Raw genomic sequence first — 26,767 nt, 5'->3', positions numbered from 1 at the left:
GAATTTAATAATCTTTAGAAATAAAATATCTCAGCAGATATTTGTGGACATAATAGAGTCAAATTTGGAAGGTGGGTGTATTTGTTAGCATTTTAATTGCACTTGAAATCAAGATCAGTACATACTATGTATTTATTTTTTACAGAGAAATATGGTTCTTAAGCCCAAAACTCTGAGATTTAAAGAATTTTGGAAATTATTTCTTTTCAGAACAATGAAAACTACACTTGATATGAAAACTGGTTCTAAAGCATGGAAATACAATGTTAATCTGATACACAATATTGCCTTGTAGGATTCTTTGACAAATTTGACTCCAGTAAGGCATATTAAGCATTTCAGTGCAAAGAACCAGGATTCTGATTTTGTTGTTTTTTGGTTTTTTTTTTTGTGTTGCTGTTTTTATGCTAAAGCAATATGGTCAAACAATTAATAATACAACGAAGCCTACAGTGATGGATTTTTTCAATCGTGGTTAATTAACAACATTATAAAATTACTGTACTGCTTTGCCCTTCATGCTGTACAGAGGTTAGATTAGCACTTTTCCTAACACATAAGCTTATTGATCTTACAATATTTTGTAAGAATAGCATCTTTAAACTGATTAACAGACTAACTAGTGACAGACTGCAGTGTCTGGTGTCTTTGGTAGCAGCAGATCTCAAATCGATTGCAGTGGGAGTGACAAGTGGGATATTTGTAATCTTTTACAACACAGCTCTACAGGAAATTTCCAAATAAATGCACTTGCATGCTTGTCTAGCTCGCAATCCATTTGGCAGTGTTTAAATGATAGAGTTTACTTCAGGTTTCTAAAACATACTGATATCTTTCATACAGGTTTCCCAGTGTTTCCAGTGCTGTTTTACATATGAAATTGGTTATTTTAAAGAGATTGAAAGCTGTCCAGGTAAGTCATTTGATTGGAAATCAAGCACAGATATACACAGAATGCAACAGAAACTTTTAGTCAAGAGGAGATTACGGTTCTGACAGCATTATATTTTATTCATTTTTGTGTTGTTTCTTGCAAATAATTGTTCATCATGTAGATGTGTTCAAGACACTTGTTACTCTAAAGGTTGCTAAATGTTTCTCTATTCAACATGGGAAATAATGTGTCAAGTGAGAGATTTACCTAGCCAAACCCCTGAATCTACTCCACAAAATATTTCACTAATGGTTTTAAAGGAAATGGCTTTGTTTTCTTACCATTGTTGAGCAAAATTATGCACTTAATTCTGATTATTTTTAATTACAACAGATTTAAGGACTAAAGTACTCCCTTCTGTTCAACCAGCAGAATACCAATAAACAACTTGATTTCTAGAAAAAAACAATTTCATAATGGAAAATAACCCATGATGCTAGAAAAGTTTAAGGCAGAGAAATTAAAATTTATTCTGTTTGGTGTTTCCCTGGTGAAGCTAAAGCTAGTCTTAGGTTAACTCAGTATTGACAGTGAAGCATATGAATGACTAATCAAAGATGACGTTTAAGAGTCTATCTACTCCTTTATATCCTTTTTTTTGTTTGTTTCTTTTGTTTTTTTACTGATACACTATTTGACATGGTTCAGAGCGAAAATCCACATGCTTAAAGTGAAGTTCAGGAAATTGTTTTCAAGTAGGACTTTGGGGATGCAGGCATTATCATCATCTATAAATTTTCAGGTAACAACTGAAATGAAAAGTGTTTTTTATTTTTTTTTTAAGTAGTCAAAATTGAAATTGAAAGAATCATCTTTTTTTCTAGAAACCAATATTACAAGGATGACTTGAAAAGGAACAGAGTGACAAAACATTTAAAGTCAGAAATTCTGACAATACCAGTAGATTGTGATCTGTCCCTGAGAGTATTCAAATATAGATCAGAAAATAAAAGAAAAAAACGTGTCTCTTAATTTTGATTGCCTGTGTTTATTGTGACTATATTAGGCTTGACATGCACTGGTAGTAAGTATAAATCCATATTGTATGAAGTCTTGAAACAATAATGTGGACAGATTTGGGAACAACACTTCAAGACAAGCAGGGGAGAGTCCTTGGGAACACAAGAAGCATAAAATGACCTGTGGATGAGAATTGATAGAATAATCTTTCCAGTGAAACATAGGAAGCTTGAAAGAAAAGACAGAGACAGCAATGCTGAGAAGAACAACATTCTCCATACTTACAATGTTCCTTTGATTCACTAGCCAGATATTTAAATATGTGCTTGGTATGTTCACTATATCTTTTCATAATAGCTGCAGTAAATAGGATGAAAGGTGATAATCTTATTGTGTAATAAGGATATTTGGGTTTCAGAGACATTTCTAATGGGATAGTGAGGCAATGTATTTCAGAAACTGAGTAATTTCTCACACTGGAAGACTTTAATGTAAGGCTAAGTAAATATAGTTCAATTTACTTGCATGGATTTGTGGCGTGGGGCAAGGATGAAAAAGATGACCTCTTCAGAGCTCTTCTAATTCTATTTATATGGTATTTCTTATTATATTCATGTTTATAATTTTCCTACCTAACAAAAGAACTGGAAGGTGAATCAATTTAAAATAAACTTACATTCATTCTCACAGAAAGCATGTTCATATGGAGTAAGGCTTTAGGATATCTAAGATTTTCACATTTTGAATATCAGTCTTGCATTTGAAAGTATAGAAGCATTATCTGTGGGTGTAATTAAAATTCAACAGAAATCCATGGATGGCCCAAAATCATTAGTATTTCTAGACAGTTAGGATCATAAATCATTTGTAAAACTTTATTGGAAACCCAGAGAAAATAGCTTTTCCCTTTGAAGTAGTCTAAGACATGACCTTCAATGTTTCTGTTCTGTATGGAGTTAGAGTAATCACTTGTAGGAATTTTAAAGTTAATGTTATATGAGTGCTCTTGAGAATGTGACAAACTGTCCCTATTTCTCAAACCTTTGTACAGCAGGCACAGTATTAGTTGTGTTGTTTGATCTGGGATTACCAAAGGGGAGCTGTTTCTCGTGACAAACCTTTCTTTGACAAGACCAAAACCAAAATGCCTCTTTACTCTCTGGACTCCGAAGTAATTTCACATTTTCTATTGATAGTCACTCTTGCATCTTTCCTTCTTTCATTTGCTTTTCCTTCAAGACATACTGATAAGATTAGATTAAAATGCATTTCAGCAGGGGCAGGGGACACTATTTTGCCTGACACGAGGGATGGCAACAGGAACTTCAGAACAAGAGGCATATGTTAAACAGCTGAGGAGCCAGCTTCAAGGTGTGAGGCTGTCAAGTGTCCAATCAACTGCACTATGTGTGACACAATGAGTCATCCCACAGATGAGTAATTTGCAGAATAGAAAAGGGATGGGGATTATTGAAGGAAGTCAGCGTGATTGTGGTAGGTGGGTGATTGAACCGCTAGGTATTTCTAGTAGGAATCTGAATTCCAAAAACACAGAGATGCTTCTGTAGTGTGTTGGAGGTCCCTTAGCAACACGATTCAGAGGTGTTCAGCATATTTGAGACTGAATATATTAAACACACTAATGTAAAATTTAAGTTTAGAATTTTTTTTAGGTCCCCAAGCAATTATGGTATTATGCTAGCAGCTTTTGTCAGAATTGATCAAGTTAAGCTAGTGTGCCGAATGTATTTTTTTCTCAGGAGCAGGTTGAATCAGTTCTCCAGTGCTGTGCAATGATTTCTGCATTAGCACTCTTTCTTGTCAGAGCAGCACTTCAGCAATTCAGCAAGTTGGCCTTATATGCCTTTTTTGAAGGATGTTTTTTTACATTTCCTCCCTCTGCTGTATCTAATATGTAAACATGAGGGACAAAAGATTGGTCAGTGTTTCCATAATGGCACAGACCTCAGTGGGCTCATGCATATTCACTTGTTATTAGGTGGTTCATATGCCTTTAACCCATCACTTAATGGAGCACAAATCAGTCAAGATTTGCATTTTGCTTGCTATTAAAGTTTTTAAACTCATGAGCTCCCTGCCTAATGAAAAGAATATTTATCCAGGTTAATTGATAAAATCTCCTCAACATAAAATGCTCTAGGAAACAATTTCAGAACACTTACATGTTGTATTAGCATCCCATTATTTTATTCAACAGCCCCAGAGCAAGTGGGGATGTAGGATGAATGATATGTGTTTTCTAATGGCATTTTCTCTAGAAAAAATCTTGTCTACATCTCTTCTATGATACCTCTATGTTCTTTTTTTTAAGACCTACACATCCTTAAAGATCTTTTCAGCCTTAACCAACAAAATAGGAATTCAAACAAAGCAGTTGCTAGATTCTGAATACTGGTTTAATTTCTTGTTCTATTTTACAGTGGGTTTTAATAGAAAATTAAAAAAAAAAAAGAGAAGAAGAATCAGCAGAATTGCCATAAAGTCATAAGCAATATGTAAAGAGCAATAGAACCAAATTTCTTAAATAAATGATTCATTATAAGTTGTACTTCAAGCTTTTTTCCAACCTTTGCTGTTATCCTTTTTTTTTTGCCTAAGGACAGCTTTCTATGAATTTACATAGTGATAAATGCATCTTTAAAGCAGTGAAGTAGAGATAAAATAGATGGTTGGAATTTGCTGTGGGATGTCACACACCGTAAAAACTCCAGTATCTCAGGTTAAATAGCTGTATTTAGTGCAGTTTGTTCCTTTTATCTGTAAAATATTTATGTTGGTGATTTTTTTCCCTATATTAATAAGTGTTTCAAGCCAAGTAATTTCAAATCATTTCAGTATTAATTTTTATTAGCAGCAGACTGAAAGTAAACCCTTGTACTTTACTGCTCTGTTGGGAGAAGGAAGACTAATTGATGTTATTGTAAATGGGAATAAAGCTAAATACTTCTCCTCCACTACTGAATTGAGTGAAATTAGGACAGAGAAGGCTGTTTGTCAATAGGAAGTTATGATGAAAACCAATTAGCACAAGTCCTGTGTTATAAATTGGAATGCAGTATCACCTTTTCAAGCTATGGAGAAATCTCTGAAATTTGGGAGGATATGTCTGTCCAATGTTTATTACTATATTGTAATAATACTTAATAAACTGCTGAAGTTAGATAAACATGAGTGTGTCTTTAAAGCAAGATTTTAAGTATTTAATCCTCATCAACAAGCACTTAATTCTGCTCTTTCAGACAGAAAATGCTGTCAGTATTTTTCTTGTTTGTCTTAAAAGATAAGGAAGTGGCTTTCTGTTTGGTTGTCTTACTCATCTTCCTCCTCTAATATAATTCCCTTTTGTATCCTCTTCCATTTCATAAACTCCTTCCCCACATTCCAGCTCTAAACAAAAGAAAAAACAGACTTGCCACTTTTCTACGACAAACATAACAGCTGGAAAAAAAAAAAAAAATCGGACTAATTCTTGTCTATCACGTATACATTATGTTCACTAATATTTTTATATATAAATATATGTTGTTTAGGTTGGTTTTTATGTCATTCCTGCAGCCACTCACTTTCCTGACATTTTAATGTCAGACAAATGTTGCTGGCAGGTATGGAAACAAAAGCTCTCCAGGAGAAGGTTGCTGTGTTGATGGGAGATTACCAGAAAAATCCAGCTGTTCTAAGCAGTGGTTTTGATATCATTATTAGTTTTATCTACTGTATCAATAATGAACACAAGAGAATGGTTTTAATGAAAATTAAATTCTAATCACAGCTGGGATTAACTGACCTACCTGTCTGTTCCTGCTGAAATTCAATATTTAGTTACCATATTATTATATGCAGCATTTCCTGTTTATGTCCTATTTTATGCCCTGATGAACAAACCCTTCTGAGTTCTGAGGTTTCCATCCAGACATAAATACAGGCACCCTGCCCTGACACTACAGAGCTGCTCGTAGCAGGGTTGGCTCAGAAGTCCCCCAGGACAGTGGCAGATCCTGACTCTGGAGGACTTCTCAGAACACAGTGACTCTCCCTCTCTCCTCTTTTGCTGTGTAGCTGAAAACAGACATCATACCTGGATTTCTCAGTGTTTTCCCAGGACCTGTTCATGTGAGTATTCCTTAAGCAAGAGATGGTGGTTTTAGTAGTCCATGAAGGATTTTGTATTACTCAGTATTTAAATTATTTTTCATTACAAGATCAATTATACTGTCCACAATTCCAAGCATCAAATATTTTCCTAACTTAGTTGCTACATTTCTAAATATTGGGGTTTTTTGAACTGGTGTACTTTCTGTTCCATCCACTGTGACCTAAGTTTCTATTAGGAGGGAAAATGAGTATTCATGTTCTATTCACCTCCATTCTAGTTATTACTATAATCATATCCAGGTGTCTGTTTTTCATATTTTCTTTGCCCACCAAGCTACCTTTCTAAACTATATGTGATCTCCTACACCTTTTTGTCTCCTTAAGTTTCTTTTTTTCCTCTCTCTTTCAACTTTTAATTCGAAAGTATTCCTAAGTAATACCGAATGTTTACTCTCTGTGAAATTATTGGAAGAGTGGACAGATGAAGGTGTCTGACTTCCAAAACACTTTATTAGTTGCTTGTCCTGCTTCCATTTCCATGTCTCCCTAATAGTTACCTCAGTCATGAAAGCCCAGCACTTTCCAAAGAAAAACAAGTTTTGCTCTCCACTCTTTTTGTGGTAGATTACTTTTGGTCCCCAAGAATATTGAATAACAGTTAAGGCTGGGCAAGTATCTTATTACTTATCATGTTTTTTAAATGGACCAGATATTTTAAGGAAAAAATCAGAAACTGATGAAGAGCTGCCATGTTTTGTTGTAAGTTTTCACTGAGTAATTTCTGTGTGAGATTTTCACACTGAATTTGTTCACTAGCTTGGTAAGATAAATCACTTGATATCAGTACTAAATACTTTAAAAAATTTGGTTTTCTTCCTTGCATCTTTTCTGGATGAATAAATATTTCCCCCTTCCCTCAGTCCCTGTCTCCCTCAGTCCCTGTCTCCTTCAGAAACTGTGTGTGGAAAAAGATGGGAAAAAACAAAGTACCATTTTTTTTTCCCAAAGTATCTGGTTTATTTCTGCAAATAATTGATGCAAAGTGAACTAAAATGAGTATTGATCTGGGGACAAATCTAGCCTTAGAAAACTTTTGTCTTTGCAGTAAGACTCCCAAAGAATAGAGAAGAATAAAGGCTCTTAAAAGTTGTTACTTGTCTCACTTGTAATGGTATTAAGTGTAAAACTAGCAGACTTGATAAACATAGGATGCATATTTAACTCCAAGGTGAAAAGAAGGTTGTCTGGTTTGTTTTATCATTAAGATTCAAGCAAATACTATGTAGAATAAACGAGTTTCATAATTAAGAAATTTGATCTATTTTATTTTGCTGGAGTATCCAATGTATTTGTTCCATGACACTGCAACCCCAGAGGTATCAGACCTCTTGAGACTCACAAAACTGCTGCTGTCCAGGAAGGGAAACAGAGAACGATACAGAACTGGGAGGGGGCAGAGAGAGATTTTTATTGGAAGCTGTTAAAGTGGTTGCTATGAGACCTTCTCCAGCTAACACAGGCACAGCAGTGAGTGCGAGGCTGATAAATCATAGCTCTTGCATTATACCTTCCCTTTCTGCCTTTTTTTTTCCCCTAACACAGGTTTTGTAGTTGTTTAAGATCAGAGAAAACACCTGCCAGTTGCTTTTTCTCCTGTTTTGCTCCCTTCTGCTGCCTCGTGCAAGATGGAGCTAGAAAATGCAATGATCAGCTCCTCGAGCAGTTCTTCAGCAGGCTCCAGAGAGTACAAGGTGGTGATGCTGGGAGCAGGGGGAGTTGGCAAAAGCGGTAAGTTTCAGCAGCAATATTTTGGGGGAGAAGGGGTGAATTGGGAGCGTAAAGTTCACAGGACAGGGGCATTGTTTAATGAGGGGTTTCGTTCCCCTTTCTCTTGCACATGGCTTGGATAAAAGACTATAGTTCGTGACTGGGGCAATGAGTCAGCTTAATTTGTTAGAGACTGAAGCGCTGCAAGCCTTTTTAATTGGTTATTTGTGTAGAACTGACCTTGGGTCTGCTCTGTGTGAGGAGAGAGCAGTCAGACTGCTGCTGTGAGTTTAACAGCAAGTTTCTGTGTCACTCTCCCACTTGGTGAAGGGTGGTGGTTTGCTGGACAGCATAGATATAACTTGTTGGCCTGATGGTCCTTGTGCTCAGGTAGAAATCGAGCTAACTGCAAAGTCAGCTGTACAGTGCAGAGTGTGGGGGATGCCTGCAGTGACTCTGTTTTCTTTACCATGTATTTTGGAGGTTTTTTAAAATTTTTTTTTTGCTGAGTGTCATTGTGGCTCAGCTGTTTTTAGTCTCTTCTCCAGTCCGGACAGGTACAGCATGCCTGCTTGAGACTCACTCCAGGCTGTGAGGCAGATTTGCAGCATATTTTAATATCCCTGTCCATAGCTGGCAAGATATGCTAGTGTCTGACAATGATATCTCTTCAGAGGAGTCATTATTTTCTCTGGACAGTGTTTTCTTTTTCCCAGATATTATCAGCTTTGATTTATTCTCACTGAAACCAGCATTCTGTGTTCTTAAAAAGACTTTGCTGAACACGCAGAGTTTGTCTCAGAAGTCAGTATATTGAGCTGGCCACACAACAAGAATTTGATTATATCTTCTGGAAATTCAAAAGAAAAACAGAAAGAGAAACAAAATTACAAAAAGCAGGATAATGTAATATAATACACCCAGGCTAGATTCCAGGGAATTTTCAGGATAAATAGCTGTGACACTAAACTGTAATAACTGTGTAGCTCAAACAAGCTTATTTATATTCAAGCAATAAAATAAAGTATAGCTGCAAAAAGTTAAAAATTGTGAGTGAACATAATTTTTTTTCTGTATCCATAATTTTTGTGTTCTTCTTATATTTAGCTTCAACTTCAGTGGCATATCTTTCAGTGAAAGCTATTTCCCATCAGTATTGCTTCACCAAGCAAACAATTCTTGCACAGATGTTACTATATAATCATTATGTAAAATGGGAAAGAACAAAATATTAGCAATCTCAGAGTAAATTTCTGCAATTTCAAATTATGTCTTCCAAAGAAAAGCAGGTATCCAGGATGTGCCAGCTGGAACTTCCAGTAAAATATCACTTCTTTTTTTCCTTTTTTTCCTTTCTTTTTATTTTTTTTTTAATCTTCTTTCTTCTTCCCTGAGTGTGTCCAAAAGATGACAGCAATTTTCTTCCCCCCCAAATATATGTTTGTAGGAATAATGTAATTTTGAAAACTTGTTCACCACAGAGTATTAAAAATGATACTACTTTCACAGCATGAATGAATCATAATAGCCAAACTTTATATGCATATGGAGGAAATTTCCAAGTTTCCATTACTATTAGATAAGATTTGAAATCACAAATTTAGTTAATTTGAATCTCTGTGTTCAGGAAACACTAGCTGGTAGTTTAATGAGAATAAAGCCTTTAAATCTGCGGATTGCACAAGGTATGATTCATCTCCAAAGCTGAGAACCACATAATTAACAAAAAAAATCGTGTGGTCTAAAGAAGAAAAGATGGGATTGTGTATATTTATGAAATTCTATAAGATTAATGAAAACCTTCTGTTGTTATCACAAAAGTGAAACTTCTGGGTGAAAAAAAATTCCCCAGCAACAGAGCATTATTAAGAGTTTATAAGAAAGGAGGTGGGCAGTTCAACTTTTACTGTCTATGAACTTCTGATGTGTAATGGACCTGAAATACCTCCATAGAATCCTGAGAGATAGTTCAACTGATAGAATTCAGATAGAGATAAGTAAAAATAGATGTCATTCCATAAATCATTAATTCATTCTGACTGTTACATAAACAGGATTAATTTACACTGGATGAAAAAGAGAAAAAGGCCTTAATGACTACTTTCATTCCACAAGATGAGCTCTGCTTTCCCCTGGTGACCTAGATTTTCTGTATCCAGGAAATTATGAATTTAACCATAAAAATGGATCACAGCAGAAAAAGGATGAAAGACAAAAAAAAACCAAAACCAGTTACATTTCCAATTTTGATTTTGACAAATCAGTGATATGTGGTTTAATATATCGATAACATCCTGCCTTTTTTTTTCCCATCTTCTCCCTCCTTCTTTGCTTTAAAGTCATGATAAAAACAGTAACAGCTGGGGTTAAATTACTGAGTGGGAGACCTCTTTCGGATGAAAGCCTTTCCACTCCTCAATTCATTCAAATATTAAATAATTCAGGTTTGGAATGAATTTTCCATAGGAACCAAGCCACAAAAATGTTAAATTTCTTTTTATCCTGGATGTAGCTCACTTCTAGAGATCCCCCGGGCGTTTTGATCTTGTATTGCCAACCCTCCCCTGCTCTCTTACTGTTCCACTCATGCAAGGAGTGAAATGAGGAGGAGGAGATCAACAAGGGATGTTGTTTTGGCATTGGTGTTTACAAAAAATTTTCTTTGGATTAGTCAAGCTTGTCTCTTCACTTCTCTGCTCCAATATGGCAGACTGTCCAGGAGGACAGCCAACATCCTTTTGTTTGGGCTATTCAGTGTGGTGTAAGTTTCACAGGAATTGGTAAAATAAGATGAACTCAGCGCATTCAAGTTCGACACCCACCACATACAGAGTAACAAAGTGTAAACTGCAAATGGTCTGAGAATTGTTCCTTAAATGTTCTCACACTTCAAAATCAATTCTGGAAAAATAATAATAATTAAAAAAAAAAAAAAAAAAAAAAAAAAGGCCTGCCACTATTTTATAGGAGGAAAAAGCACAACCTCAAAACCCAGCATTTGGAAGAAATAGGTAATAGTTGTGTCTAATTAAAAAGTACAAAGCTAGATGTACATTTTTATAGGAGTTGATTTCTGTACTCTAATTGTGGAGTATAGATTCCCTAGAATGGGTTATGTCTTCTAAGGCTTCTGAAAACAGAATTATTTTTGTTTTCAGAGCAATATGTTAATTTATTATGTTGCGTAAGTTGTGTTCATCATCAAGAATATCAAGTAGAGGCTGATGCAAGTTCAGACCAAAGTTATGCTACAAATTAAACAGAAGTAAGTAAACTAAATTTTCTATGACTCTCATTCAATTATAGTCCATATCAAAATGAAGTATTTCTAATTATAGTTCTATTTCAATTAAAAATGAGAAGCTTCTCTGCTCTGATGACAAGTATCAGGCCACGTCAGTACCACTCAAACCTACCTCAAGTTGACTGACAAAGACCTCAAACCCTAAGAACCTTAGTGGTTTTGACACCCATACTTCACAATACCTTCAGAGATCAGTAAATAAGGTGCTCTTATGTTCCTTTTCTGACGCAGATCAGACCTCTGGGTTTAGCTCTGGTTTTCAGTGTTACAAAAAAAAAAAAACCCCATGCACTAAAGAGCCTGAAACCATCCATTGCTGCCTTATATTTAGCAAACCAATTACATGGATAACAATACTTAACTGCAGCACATTCTGCAAAACATTAGCAATGATTAACCCAGGGGTTGCACAGTGACTACTAAAATGAACAAATTGATGTACCTGTGCAACTGAATAAAATAAAAAACCTCCCTCTGATGAAAAATTATTGCCTAAGCAATCTCCAAATGCTGATCAGATTGCACCATAATCCACCTTTATGTGCATCTTCTTGGCTGAATAAAAATGGTTTTTTAGCGTGTTCTTCATTTGTTTGTTTGTTTTTTCCTAACCCTAGTTAATGATGATTTATTTAAGGCTGAAGATGATCTACAGTTATTCCAGGTAAATAAAATTACATGTTTATGCACAGCATAGGTGTATCATAGATGCAAAGTGAATTTCTTGTTAGCCCTCTTATGAAAGCTGCATTTCAGATGACTAGAGGAATTCTTCAAAACTAATTAATCTCTCTTCAAATTCTTCAAAACTAACTGATTTCTCTTGCTAATAAGAAAGATTTTTATCTTGGAGAAAATGTTCATATTTCAATATTTATTTCTCAAACTAATTGCCTGATGATCTGTTGCCACCCTACAAAATTTGAAGGAATTTTAAAATAATTGCCCCTAGACTTTTGTGAAACTAATATATTTCCAGTTTTATTATATATTGGAAAGTATTTAGAAATGTATTTCCAGGCTTCAATCTTAAAAATAATAAGAGGAAAAGAAAAAAAATTAAGAAAAGATTCTCTCAGGGATATTGGAGGAACTGTGTGAGGAAATGTATTCATGTATTCTCAGTCTGGGCTGGCTAAGGGAGACATTCTTACCCATTGATTTTCTTGATTTTTCTTTTTCTTTTCTTTTTTTTTTTTTTTTTTTGCCAGTGTGGCATAAAGGCTATGTTTCTACAGATGCAGGTGACTCATCCAATTAATTTCAAGATCATGTGTACACAATAACTTCTAAAATGTGTGAAAACAATTATGTTCTCTGTTATGTGGGAACTTCAGTATGAAGAATTAGATTAAATCTGCAATTTTCTTTAATTTATGTACTCAATTGTCCTTTTTTCTGTCCTGTTTTACCTCTTATTCTGCCTAGATAAAGCAAATTATGTGCCTATTATCTTCAAGCATGTCCTTATAGCAAGAGTCCCCAGTAAATAGAGTACCCTGGAGTGTGTGCTGGAGAGCTGACCCACTCCAGCTGTTTGTAAACTCCCTGGAGATAAATTAATGTATGATCCAAGTTACCCTGAAAAGGATGAAGGGCAAAGGGAAAGATTCCACTGGTATCAAAAGTGCTGAGCTTGAGAAGCATCACTTGGCCCTGCTGATGCTGTTCTTACCCCATCACAGGGCTCAGTCACAGAACACACTCCAGACACTGATCAAACACCTCAGCAGACATTTTTATTGGAGGGGGTTGGTTTTGATTTGGTTCCTTATTTTCCTCAGGAATATTTTCAGGTACAGCTATGCTTCCTGAAACGCCTGGTAGATGAATCAAAGAAAAGGGTCTGGCCTTCTATTATATCCTGAGGAAAGCCAATCACCAGGATGAAAGTGTTGGATTTAGTTACTGCTCAGTAGGAGTCAAGGTGAAAAAAGTTCCCCTTCAAGCGCTTGGGCATGCTGTGGATTACAGTTAAGGCAATCCAAGTCACTTCCCCCCCCCCTCTCAAAATCATTATAAGTATAGTTTTTGGTGTCTTAATTTTTCCTGCTTCTCCTCTAACTGCAAAAAATGTCGTTTTTTATTTTACTGGAGAAGAAATTAAGATACCGAATTAAAAAAGACACACATCTCTATGCCATCTGAAAAGAATTGCTTGTTCCCTCATCATTCTCTGTCTGAAAAAAAAGGGTAGTCCAGATTTTTAATTCCTTGGGTGTTTCAGGGAAATTATTCTACTTATTCAGATTTAAAAATAAACAAAAAAAGGAAGGATGAAAGAATATTGATTTTTTGACTACAGGCAAACTTCCTTCCTTGGCAACAGTTCTGAAAGGGTAAGGGTACTGACCATTCAAAATGGCATATAAATTCCCTTGGTCACTTCATAGAACCGCCTGCAACCTCTGATTAGCTGTGACCTGGTGTAGAAGTGGCAGCATGAGGCTGGGGAAGGAAGGGAGGAGACAGAAGAACTGACAGTGGGGCAGACCAAAGCACATTGTGAGAAATGAGACAACTCTTAAAAAAATTAATTTATTGAAAACAGAAAAATTGAAAAATTACAGAAATCAGAAAAATATAAAAATTTGGGATCCTATGGCTCAGTAGATGGTATGCCCCAGGAGCACAGGGATATGAGATCTTCTGGCTGAGACAGCACTGGACCTCAGGTAGAGAAAAAGAACTTGCAGTGCTGGGCTGACTTTTAGCTGGTCCAAAGTCAAAAAAAATTACTAATGGCTCCTTAATAGGAGTACACTTTTAACACCCAGCACTGATGTCCCTCACAGCTAGTCTGGAAAGAACAAGATGGAAAAAAAGAGAGCCCGCCTCTCGGCTTCGTCCTTTTTATAGGTTTTGCTCCGCCCCCAGTCTGCCCACAGCCCGCCCCTTCGTTCCAAGGCGATTGGTGCTTTCCCTTTGATGGATCATCTCCGTCCACCAATGGCTCATCGTTGTCAGAGGGGGTGGTAGTAGTTGAGATAAGGGAGTTACAATGCCTTCATTAAAATTCTGGTATTCAGGTTGCCATGGAACTTGCCTGCAGAGTAATGGCTCTGTAGCTAAAAATAGCTGCTGGCTATTAGACTGGGTGGGGCTTTTTTTTGGCCTTGGAACCAAAATGCAAGTGAAAACACCAAAAAAAAGTATTAAAATAAATCCAACACACCTCAAAACACTTGTAAAAGTATGCAGTAAACACAGGAAAGATAGTTCTTATGGTGTACCGGTGGTTTGAAGTTTGAAAAGGGCAAGTTAGTGATTTTTAACTGGGGAATTTTTAATTGGGAAGGGTGCAACTCTCTTAATAAACTACTTTGAACAATTGAAAACACTGATGGAACCGGATTTTTGTACCTGGGCTGATGGGTTAATTTTAAGATTCAATTTAAAAATATTTAACTCAAAATTAATTAATTAAAGCACTTAATATGCAAAGACCAAGCACAAATAGGGATTTCATGTATGACACACATGGTAGTGCTTCTTGACAATTATGTATCCATGGAGAAAAAATCCTAACTGACCACTCTAAGCCACCAGCTATGTCGTGTCTGGGATGCTGTAAACTGAACAGCAGTCACAGTTCTGATGCACAATTGCAGGTATTTCAAGCAAAATAATCGTGGTGCATGTTGTATTTTTGCCATGCAAAAGCGAACAAACACCTTGTAGAGAAGGGCCACCAATGCCAGACAATCACATCCCTGGTTTGGGTAACTTCTAGTTTTCTCATAAATGAGATTAGGCTGTGGATATTGTACAAAGGCAGAGTTCCTGGTAGGTTTGTGATCTTTGATAACAAAACTGGCCATGTATTTTAGGTTCCTTTACAGGTAGGTAATTGGATTTGTTTCAAGCTCTGTTTTGTGTAATTCCATCTTCTAGATATTTTATCTGTTTGTTAACAACTTTGAGAAAATCCTTGTTTTCTCTTAATACTTGTAGACAATGATGAATTCACACCTCAATCTCTTTCACTGCAATACACTGAGTATCTGAAACCTGACTTGTAGGACCTTATTTTCCTGCTCAGACCATCCTGTATGCTTAATTAGAAAGCTCTAATATTTCCACATCATTTTCTGAGTACAAATTCCAAAAATTCACATTCTCTTCTATTAGTGGCCTTACTAGAAGCAAGAATGCCTACTGGTTTCCTCTGTAGAGTTATTTTTTGTTACTCAAAGAATAATGAATTCTTTTATTCAGGTGTAGTTCACAGAGGTCACGTACAGAGAGATAGCTGTAGTAACTTGAAACTATTTTGTCTTTCCCCCAGTGCATTTTCTCTTTCCCACCTGTGCTATCACACCTCTTGTGATGACCTAAATCCTTCATTTTCATGTGTGCTATATTACTTGGGACCATTGGATCTGAGAATTCAAATAATTCTGGACCCTTTTCTGATATTCTTCATTTATGTTTAGTGTGTAGGTTATCCACTTAAAAGGATTAAATACATTATTTATTAATCAATTTCTTTTGCATATGGGCAGACCTTGTGGATAGAGCTGTTTTCCTCAGGGAAATGAGTTAAAGATGTTTTCATTATTTTGGCAGTTCACATAATTCAATGGTTAGAGAGGTGGAGGATTCAATTATGCCCTCTGTATTTAATGGGGTGGGGGGGGAGTGTTCTGTATGTGAGATACCAGCTCAGTGCTGAGAAATCTGTCTGGAGTCCTGGATTCTTCAGCACTAGAAGATGTCTGATAAATAGGACAGAGTTCAAAGAAAACCAACAGAGATGATAAAAGGAGTGACACAGTATGATTTATGATGACAAATGACTATGACTATATTGAAATAGCTGCTGTAGACAGTAATTCATGATTTTTTATTGTGCAACTTGCATATGTATACAGTGATTCAAGGTAAATGGACGTGGCTGTGATGTGTTGGTTTAACACAGTCTGGTTTTTGGTGGGTGTCCCAGTTTGAGACAAATTAAGGGAAATTCTCTGGGAGGAACGTCTACTCCAAAGAAGGTAGGTTACAGCCACCTTCCCCCAGCAGGTTTGGGAAGAAATCCCTTGGAGGAAAGTGAAAAAGGGGGAAAAAAACCCCTATTTATTTAATAAACAGAGTGCACAATGGAAAAATATAATGCTAAATAATAAAACCTCTCACTGTGGAGAAAATCTGGGTAGATTTCAGAGTTTTTTGTGGGTGTGGGTTTCTCCTCTCCAAAGCTGGAGCTTGTTGGGGGGGCCCTCTGGGCTGGTGTAAGGTCTCCCGTTGTGTTCTGGTGTTGTTGAACAGTCCAGAAGAGAAGAAGAAGGAAAAGCTGAAGTCACAGGGGAGCAAAGGAGTTTAACTCTCCATCTCTCTCTTCCAAAAAAAGGAGTCAAGAGCCGGGAAAAGCAGGAAGTGATTGCATCCGCTCCGCAGCAGCAGCAGCTGTCTCTGTGTCCTTGAACACAAAACCACTTTGAAAAGATCGCCTGGCTTTTTTTCCTTCTCTTGGACCCAATTTTAAAGGCATAGAAAGGCACAGGATTCATGTCTGGACATAGAGCAGGTGATAGGGGATGCACATCATAAAGTCACCCCAAGAGAGTGGGTGGGAGAAAAGCTGCTCGAAACTTCCATGTCTGGCACAGAGCCAATCGCTGAAGGTTCTTACAATGGGCAGGTTACTAGCCCAAGTAGAGAAGTTGGTAACACCTCTGTGATGACATATTTAAGAAAAGAACAAAACTGGAGGAAGCTCTCTTTTCTTCTCCTGAGGGGTGGTGAGGGCCAGGGCCTTCCTGAGGCTGGGACCGTGTGGCCAGGGCTGCCTGCACAATGCCGGCAGGGACCACGTGGCCAGCAATGAAAACATGGTGAACAGTTCCCCCATATGGATCCGAAATCTACCTATTAATCTCAGCGAAGCTCTATAAGGACTTTTCAATTGTTGGAACTTGAGAACAAACGAACCTGCAGCAACTTTCTCCTGAGTCAGAGAAAAGGGAAAAGTGCGGACACCTGAGGAGAACCAACATGGCGTCACGGAGGTTAGTGAAAAGAAGGAGAGGGAGGATGTGCTGTGGGCATCAGAGCTAAGATTTTTTTTTTCCCTACAAGCCATGGTGAGGACTATGATACAACAAACTTTCTCTGTAATTCATAAGTACACAGAGGGATGCAGAGATTCATGCACGGCCCATGAGGAAGAGTGTCCATGCTGGAGCGAGGGGATGTTGAAAAGCTGTAATCTAATAAGGAACTCAAACAGAGAGAGGACCTTTGTTTCCAGAGATAGAGAAAGAGAACTATTGCTTCCAAACTAGAACAGCTGATCCTTAAAAGACTAAACCCCATGAAATAAAATGACCCACTCTAGGCAGTTGTGGGAAGACTGATTGGCCCATGGGAGGGGCTCACATTGCAGCAGGTTTGGGCGGGACTACTACACATGAAAGTTGAAACCACGGTGGAAAGGTTCTCAGAGAACTATCTCCTGTGGGAAGGATCCCATGGCACAGCAGAAGAAAGAAACTCTTTTCCTTAAGCATACTGAAGAAAGATTTTTAAGAAGTGAAATACAGACCAAAACCAACCCATGTTTTGTCTCCTTGTGCAGTCGGTGGAAAGAGGGAGGGACCAGGAAAGAAAGGTGTTCTAGAGGTTTATTCCGTTCTCATCACCCTTTTTACTTTTAATTCTGTTAATAAATTTTCTTTATACTGTTTAAGTTTTGAACCGGCTTTGCCTATAAGTGTTTTTCCCCAAATTCTTATCTCACTTCAGGAAGTTTTTGTTTTAATTCCCCCTCTTCTGCTCAGCTATAGCAGAGAAAAATAAGTGCATAGCTTTTTTTCATGGGTGCCTAGCACTTGGCCAGTATCAAACCCCAACAGATGTGAATGGGTTGATCTATCCAGCTTCTCCCATCGTAACACCCAGATGATGTTATATAAATACCCGCCTGGATAAGGCTAGCAAATGAGCTGGTCACTTCCATGCTCCTTTGGAACAGGGGATGGAGAACTTGCAATATTCAAAAGTAATGAATATCAAGAGAAGAACACATATATCCCAAAATTTGAGGAGGAAAGTGGCCAGAATTCCCTAATGGAGAGTAACAATTTAAGAGATTGTAGCGGGTTGAGTTCGAAACCAGGCAGAAACACCAATTAAATGTAGTGGTTTTGGTTCAAAATATTCATTACTTACTTGTTTTCCTTCTGTGAGATAAGAATTAGGAGAAAAGCAAAGCAGGCACAAACCTTAAACAGTTGCAGTACAATGAAAGAGTTTTATTACTAATAGAATTAAAAGTAAAGAGACAATAACAAAACAAAATTAAAGCAAACCCCCCCCCCCCCCCCCCTCCAGCCAGCACTTCTCTCCTTTTACCTAGCTCACACAAGGGATAACAGAACATGGGATGTTAGTCAGTGTTCCAGTTCTTGAAAAAGTCTCTCTCTTATGCTTAAGGGAAAAAAGGGTTTTTCCTTCAGTTGCACGTGGTTCCCAAACTGCCACCAACAGCAGATCCGCCCGGAAACAAACAATCTGCTGTGTGTAGAACATCTCTCCCATGAAAAATCTCACAGTTCCTTCACACTACAAAACATGGGCCATCACATGGGGTTATTCATCTTTTTAAGGATAAGTTCTTTTGGCCTGCACACAAAGGCTCTTCTTCGCCACAAGTCTCTAGCAGCCTCTTACTACTATAAAGCCTGGCATCGGCATTCTTCACAATCTTCACAGGCACACGAAGATACTCCATCCCCCCATGTTCTTCAAATGGATTAAAGAGACAAACAGTTTGTGGTATTACAGTTTCTTACCACGGCATGCAAGAAGGTTTCTTTTAAGCTGCCCGCCAGAATCGCGGCCCCGCCCTCTTTTCTCCCACCGCCATTTCCAGCTCCGTCCCATGGGACTCACTTCTCTTTCTCTCTGACTCTGACACCGCCATGCTGAAGGGTGTTTTTGTTCGGGCTTTACGGTGGGGAAAGCCTCGCTCCCTTTGTGCTGCTGGCTGCGTGGTGTCTTCTTCAGTTCAGCACGAAGTGTGCTGGCTGCAGACAGGGGGCTCTGCCGGCTCCCGTTGACTCCGCCGGCCCCGCGTGGAGAGGAGAGGGACCCGCCGGTCCCCAGAAGCCGCGCTGGATGGGTTTAGCTGTGGCACTCCATGGCTGGTTTTAGCTGTGAGCAGTCCATGGCTGGTTTTAGCTGCTGTGGCTCTGAGGCAGTCCCCCCCAGCCACCCAGGGTCCGTGCCACAGCGTGGGGAAAGGGGGAAAGGGGCAGTGGCCCCGGCCCGGCCGGGCCCGGCGGGGCCGGGAGGCCCCGAGCTGCCCCCACCTTCCAGCAGGCGAGCTCCGACCAAAAAGGGAAGTCCCGCCTTTCTGTGCGGTTTAAATATGTAAATTGTGAGAAGCGTAATTGGTCTTAAAGACTGTCCATCAACTCAGGGTCAACCCAATACAGAGATGAAATTGAATTAGAACATGTATAATTAAGAGATATATGAGATCTTCAAGACAAACTTTCTTTGGTCAATAATGGTGGCATATACCCTTAATGATTTGCTTAAAAGCTAGATGGAAGAGATTGTGGAAGAGTCTTTGAAAGGACAGGCTGCTGAAAGTTTTGTTAGTCTAATTGCTTTACACTAAGAGAATAAATTACAGAGATTGAGCATTAAAGAGCAAATATACCTGAACAGAAAAAGCACTTACAGTTTTCGAATTCTCTTATAGAAGGACTACTGTCATCCTCAAAATTATGAGATGTGTTAAAAGTCATCAGGACTTTTGGCTGATATGGCGCTAATAATGTACACAGCCAGCAGTTTTCTTTGTGCTCAGGCTGCTAAACAGAGATCCTTATGCTGGTCTCAAGATTGTATTTGTTTATTCTGTACAAAAAAAGTAATTTATGTTGCCTCAAACAGAACTAAAATATGTCCTCTAGTGTATAAACGCTCCTGTAGAACTGGAAACGTGCTGAGGTAGCACCCTTAAAGTACTGGCCATCTCATGTGTGTGTTGGGTGGTGGTGCAGATGGAAGACAAACAGATCTGTTAGCTCACCTCTTGCTGTTCTCTGTTCCAGGGATGGAAATGGAACTTACCGATTCAGGGTCTTCACCTACACTCCTTCTATGCGAACACTTATGTGTAGGACCCAAGGGAATGTCATGAAGCTGAGATGGGGGAGGTCTAGTTTGGATATCAGGAAAGGGTTCTGCCCCCAGAGGGTGATTGGGCACTGAAGAGGTTTCCTGTGGTACGGTCAGCACCAGACTGACAGAGATCAAGAAACATTTGGACAATGCTCTCAGGCATAGAGTGGGATTGTTGGGGATGGTGCTGTGCAGGGCCAGGAGTTAGATTTAATGACCCTTGTAAGCCCCTTCCAATTCAGGGTATTCTATCACTCTAAGTGATTAGTACTCACAGAAGGTTATATTAATGAGTCTGCTTTTCATGGTGTGATTTATTAAAACAGAGCTTCACTTAGAGTGAAGATTTCAGTGACTTGTGCGCTGCTCAGCTTTTCCTGTTCACACTGCTTGCTGTAAAGAGACAAGGCTATTCCTCAGGAACAAGAATCAAACTATCAAGGACTCTCCTGGTTTCAGCCACACACGAATCTGCCATTTGAAATGCCCAGATTGAAGTCTCAAACAAGGGAACAAGCACTGTTTCATGACAATGACTGGGCACTGTCGGTATCTTTGCTGTAAACAATCTGTTGAGGCAGCCACAGGAACTGTTTCCCTTCCAAGCCATCCCTGCTGCTGAGCCGAGCCATCTGCAGCATTTTTGGCACGTGCTATTTGCTAGAATTTGGAGGAGATTAATTCCCTTAGGGACACTCTTGAAAGCACAATTAAGATTTTTTTTTTTTCTGTGTTGCTGCTTTCATCTCTTTTCTTTCTATATTTCCCATGTTATTCCCTTCCATTCCTCTGGTAATCCTTTTCCACTTTCAATTTGTTTTTTGACTTTAATTAGTCTCCCTTTATGCCTGCAAGACTGTCTAATTTTCTTTCCTAGAAGCTGGAAGTCTCATCATGCTCACACAGCTCCAATGACAGGAATTGGGTGTTACCAGAGTGTTGTGCAGGGTCGCAGTTTCAGAAGAAGTGTCTTGGAAAGACACTTTTCCCAAAAGTGTCCCACTTTTCCCTAGAGATCTTCTAATGCATTACCTGCCCACTAGGCACTGGAGACACTAGCTAAAATCACTTTGTTTCAAGGCTGATGGGGAGCATCCAAAAGATGAGGGTGTGAATGTAAAAGTCTGTCTCAGGAGATGCCTAGTTGGACTATCATGAATTTGGTCTCCAAAAGAATTATGTTTTCAACTCACGTGGTCAGTGTTTTATCTTTTCACTAAAATCCTAGAACTAAATGAGTTATTTAAGGGGTCCCAAAAGTAGCTCACAAATATTTATAAGATTTAAAAATTAATTTCATAATCTTTGCCAAAGTAAAAGCTGTAATCAGCTCAGAGACTGATACACGTATTTCTTCTTCAGCTTACACTGACTGCAGTTATGAGAGACTGCAGTTATGTTGGGTAATTTCTTTCCTTGCAATCTCCTTGAAGTGCTAATGTAATTCTGTAGTTCTTGTCCATTTTCACATGCCTGAAATAAAATAGTCCTAGCTCAAATTCGTATTCTCTGTCAGATCCTGTGATTCCTTTACTAACTTGATTGCTCTGTCAGATTCTGTGATTCCTTCAGTAACTTTACTAGCCTACTACCTGCATGACAGCTTGTTGTGTTATACTGAACTTTTCCCTATTGAACCAGATCTTGACTGTCTTTACAGAAATGTCTCTTTAGAAGCTTGCAAAACATGTACTGTTGTTTTAGATTTTTATTCAGAATGTTCAAAACCAAACCCAAGTGTTGTCAAATTCTCAGTTGTTTAAGAAACAAACAGCAGCTTCTTAAGCCATCCAGAATACCTGGCAGGCTTTAAAATTTCCCCTTTTCTAAATTTTTTCTGGACTTTTTTGTATAGAAATGTTGTTCTCAATTTGATTAAAAAGCAGTCATTACACATTTTCTTCACAACATACCTGGTGCCATGGTCATTTGATCACTCATCACACACAGTACGACAGAGCTCTGCTCTGTGCAGTATCTGGCACAGGGTCCAGACCAAGGATGTGTTCCTGGGCTTCATGGGGTCTCCTAATATTTGTAGATATACTCTAGAAACACATTGTTTCTCTGCTGGGATTAGAGAAGAAAAAAAGAACAATCTATTACAGTAATCAAGTAGCCCCTCATGAGCTCCAGAAACCGCCTTCTTGTGCCTTTCTTCCACTTAAAGCAGTTTCATTCAATGGATTTCCCAGAGTAAAAAAAAAAAGAAGTGAATTTGCAACATAATCTCTCTCAGTGCACATTCTGCTAACTGGTCTGTTCATATAAAAGTGGAAGTCAAAAGATCTATTTTTCAAATCTTTCCTAAGATACTTAAAAGTTAAATGCCTGACATAACAAGGAGTGCATCACATAATTTTCCTCTGTTTTTTTTTCCCCCCTGAGGTAACATCCTCAAAATGACAATTGACTATGGTATTTTATGGTGAGGAAGGGGTTAGGAAAAAGTCAAAAGAGAAGATATAAAAGAAACAATCCAAGCAATTAGGATGGGAAATGTTAACAGATGCCAACGACCAAGAGTAGAGAACAAGTCAATGGAAAAAAAAGAGACATAGAAAAAGATTGAGAAAACAGAAAACTATAAACAGATGAGTAAAGCAATGATAAGGGGGTAAAGGGATAGAAGGAAAATGTAGCAATTTGTACTTCTAAGAGCATTGGTTTCACATGCTGTTTTTCCACTGTAGTAATCCTACCTGGTGCTAATAGTACATGGTCATATCCCAACACCTGTACACAAAATGTACACAGAGGTTATGTTAGACAATCATTCTCCTGCCTCCGTGACATCTTATCCCATGTTTCTCACTCACTGGCTCTCTGGAGTAGGAAGTTGGAGAGGCATCATCACAGCTGTAGACTGGTGTGGGTTGATTTCTTCTGCCACGGAACAAGCCATAGGACAAGAGAAAATGGCCTCAAGTTGTGCCAGGGGAGGTTTAGGTTGAAAATTAGGAAATATTTCCTCAGTGAAGGGATGTTCAGGCATTGCAACAGGCTGTCCAGGACAGTGATGGATTCACCATCTCTGGAAGTATTAAAAGAACTCGTCCATGTGGAGGTTAGGGACATGGCTTTGTGGTGACCTTGTCAGTGTTGAGTTAATGGCTGATCCTGATGATCTTAGAGGTCTTTTCAAACCTTATTTTCCTATAATTCTGTGATTCTAAATCTTCTCAGCACAGCCCTTTTATGCTCTCCTGTAGTGGGTTGAACCTCAGTTGATGACAGTCTTAGACTAATGACGCTTCTCACAATTTACATATTTAAATCGTGCGGAAAGGCGGGAATTTCCTTTTGTTCCAGCTCGCCTGCTGGAAGATCGGGGGGTCTCTGAGCCTCCAGGCCCAGCCAGACCGGGGGCCCTACCCCTCCCCTCCCTTTCCAATGCCACAGCACAGACCCTGGGCTGCTGGGGGGTGGGAACTGTCCTGGAGCCGCAGGCAGCTAAAACCAGCCAGGGACTGCCACACAGCTAAATCCATCTGGCACAGCTTCCTGGGACCGGCGGGTGCCTCGCCGCGCCTCGCCGGCGGAGCCAGCAGGAGTCAGCGGAGCCTCCTGTCTGCAGCCAGCACACTTCGTGCTGAACTGAACAGGACACTACACAGCCAGCAGCACACAGGGAGTGAGGCTTTCCCCACCGTAAAGCCTGAACAAGAACACTCTTCAACGTGGCAGCATCAGAGCCAAAGAGAAGTGAGTCCCGTGGGACGGAGCTGGAAATGGCGACGGGAGAAAAGAGGGCGGTGCCACGATTCTGGCGCGTAGCTTAAACACCTTCTTGCATGCCGTGGTAAGAAACTGTAATACCACAAACTGTAATACCACAAGCTGTTTGTCTCTTTGACCCATTTGAAGTATGGATTCTCCACATGGGGGGATGGAGAATTCACTTGTGGCCCGTGAAGATTGTAAAGAGTGCCTATGCCAGGCTGCATAGAAGCAGTGAGAGGCTTTTAGAGGCTTGTGGCAAAAAAAAAGCCTTTGTGTTCAGGCCAAAGTAACTCTTCCTTAAAAAGATTAATAACCCCGTGTGATAGCCTATGTTTGGCAGTGTGAAGGAACTGTGAGATTTTCATAGAAGAGATGTTTTACACCACAGCAGATTGTTTCTTTCCGGGAGGGTCTGCTGTTGGTGGTAGTTTGGGAACCACGTGCAGCTGAAGAAAACCCTTTTTTCCTTAACCGTAAGAAAGAGACTCATCAAGAACTGCAACACTGACTAAAATTCCATGTTCTGTTACCCTTTGTGTGAGTTGGGTAAAAGGAGGAAAGAGCTGGAAGGGGGAAAGGGGGTTTGCTTTAATTTCTTGCTATTTCTTTTTGCTTTTAATTCTATTAGTAATAAAACTCTTTCTTTGTAGTGCAACTGTTTAAGTTTTGTGCCTGCTTTGCTTTCTCCTAAATCTTATCTCACAAAAGGAAAATAAGGAAGTAATGGATATTTTGAACCAAAGCACTACATCTTCTCAGCCATGTACAAGGCTGTGTAAATCTAACATTAATATAAATTTATGGGGTGCTAGGCAAAGCGATGCTTCTCGTGTGTGGTTTTCTGACAACCATCAAGAACTCAGAGCAATCTGTGGGCCCCAGCCTTAGCAAGATGTAACACCCTGTGAAATCAGTGGGAGGCACAGAATTTGTCAGACTCTTCTGTGTTCTTTGAAGAACTAGATTCCTCCACACACAGAAATCTTCAGTGGAATAATGAATCACAGTGATGCTAGAGGGATATCTCCTTTGGTACCAGGAGTTAAAATTCTGTTTTCCCCAATCTGGGAAAAAATGACAAGATGAAAAACAAATATACATGTATTTCTATATGTTTTCTCTTATTCTTTGTGACCCAGCTCTTACCTTTGCTCTCACTCTCCAGCTTTTACTGCTCATAACAATATAAACAAACCTCTACTTCACTATAATAAATTTTGAACAAGTGGCAGTAGGAGGAAAAATCAAAACAAAAAACCAGTGACTATAAACAGATTTAAATACACATATCCCTGAAACATGCTCATGTAAGGTTTATTTAAGTGTAAAGTAACACACATTTTCACTCTTTAAGGAAAATAGTTGTTAGTGCCAATGTGTTATTCAAAGAATTTATAGAAAGCTGTGCAAAACCCAGTGAGATAACCACTTGTGCTGATTGACAGTGACAGCATATTTAAAGAATAGGATTACTTGGTGATAGAAAGCTTTTATTCCTCAGTTTCATTTACCTAAAAATAACTATGGATCAAAATGGTTTGCATAGCTGCCTTTTATGTTTCTAAAGCATCACTGTACATACTGGATGAGTATTAGTTAATTAAGTTTTAAACCAGTCTTGTGTATTAGGATACTTTAGGGTGGTGTAATTCAAATACATTTTCAAGCTTATGAATAAGATGCATTTCTGATTTGCTATAGGTAGGAAAAATGCAGAAATTGAAATTTTTATTCCAAGAAATTGCTAGTTGTTCCCTTTCTGATTCTGGGCATCACAAATGAAGTAGGTAAAAATTGTAGGCCATGAGTAATTTACAGGGCTGGATCTCTTGGGAATATCTTTAGCACCACTGGTGTTAATTTAGTCACAACAAAAAGCAAGATGTGGATTGGGAACAGATGAGATACGTTGTAGTCAACATGATTGCTCAGGAAATGACCTAGGCAGACAGAATAACCAGTGTTCACTGTGATGAAAGTTTCTGAATCAAATGTTTCCCTGGCTCACAGTCAAAGTTCAATGCCATAGACAAATACCATGAAAAATTCATTTCAGCTTTAGTGCATAACAAGCTGCTAAAAAATCATTAAGAAGTTGGTGATAGAATTACTTGTCTCTGAGTACTAATTCCTTCCACCCACTTTTATCTCTTCTCTCCTTGCAGGCTCTTCCTTCACATACATGGTAGAATTTATGAGAGAAGTAGGAAATGTAAAATACCACCTGTTTATTTTAGTAAATGGTGTGGAGTCCGTGCTCTCTATCAAAATTCCTTTTATTTTTCCCATAAACTTGCTGTAAGTTTATTTCCTGCCAATAAAATATTTTGCCAGGAATATGGCAATGTGGAAGGGCTTGGATTTGCAATCTATTGGGAAAGGATTTTCTGTTCCAAATTTATTTTATTTTATTTATATGCCTAATTTATTTCTATATTTAAATTAATGTCAGGATGTCTAACATATGATGAATTTCTCACAATGGCACAGTGTTTAAAAGTTACCTATCTTCAGAACCCTCTCTAGTTAAACTGAGAACCAAATATATATTTGTTTACTTAGTGGAAAACCAAGATAGGATGGGCCTTACTTGTTCTGTCAGTGTCTTATGTGTCATATCTGTTCAGCTCAGTGATTACTGTCAGTATTGTGGCATTTGAAAGAAGACCTGAAGAGAGTGGAAATGCAATTTGTGTTCTGTGTTGCCTCACGCATCACGAAGAAAACTGGCAGCTTGACCTTAGCAGTAGAGCAGAAAGAATACAGCTTTTTGTACACTGAGAGTTCCAGCCAAATGAATGCATCTTAATGGGGAAGTCACTTACTCC

General features: G+C 38.6%; 1 protein-coding gene across 1 annotated transcript in view; it reads left to right on the top strand.

Moving 5' to 3' along the window:
* Positions 1 to 7,692: 7,692 nt before the first annotated feature.
* Positions 7,693 to 26,767, top strand: part of RIT2 (Ras like without CAAX 2) — a gene marked incomplete at both ends in the record, with an annotated part of 182,193 nt that continues 163,118 nt past the window's right edge. The window contains one exon of the mRNA XM_082302111.1: positions 7,693 to 7,795. Within this exon, the coding sequence (XP_082158237.1) occupies positions 7,693 to 7,795 (103 nt within the window). The remainder of the gene's footprint in view (positions 7,796 to 26,767) is intronic.

Source organism: Coloeus monedula (assembly GCF_965178545.1).
Source record: "Coloeus monedula genome assembly, chromosome: Z".
NCBI lineage: Eukaryota > Metazoa > Chordata > Aves > Passeriformes > Corvidae > Coloeus > Coloeus monedula.
Note: the sequence above shows the minus strand (reverse complement) of the source record. Positions and strands in the feature narration are given on the sequence as shown.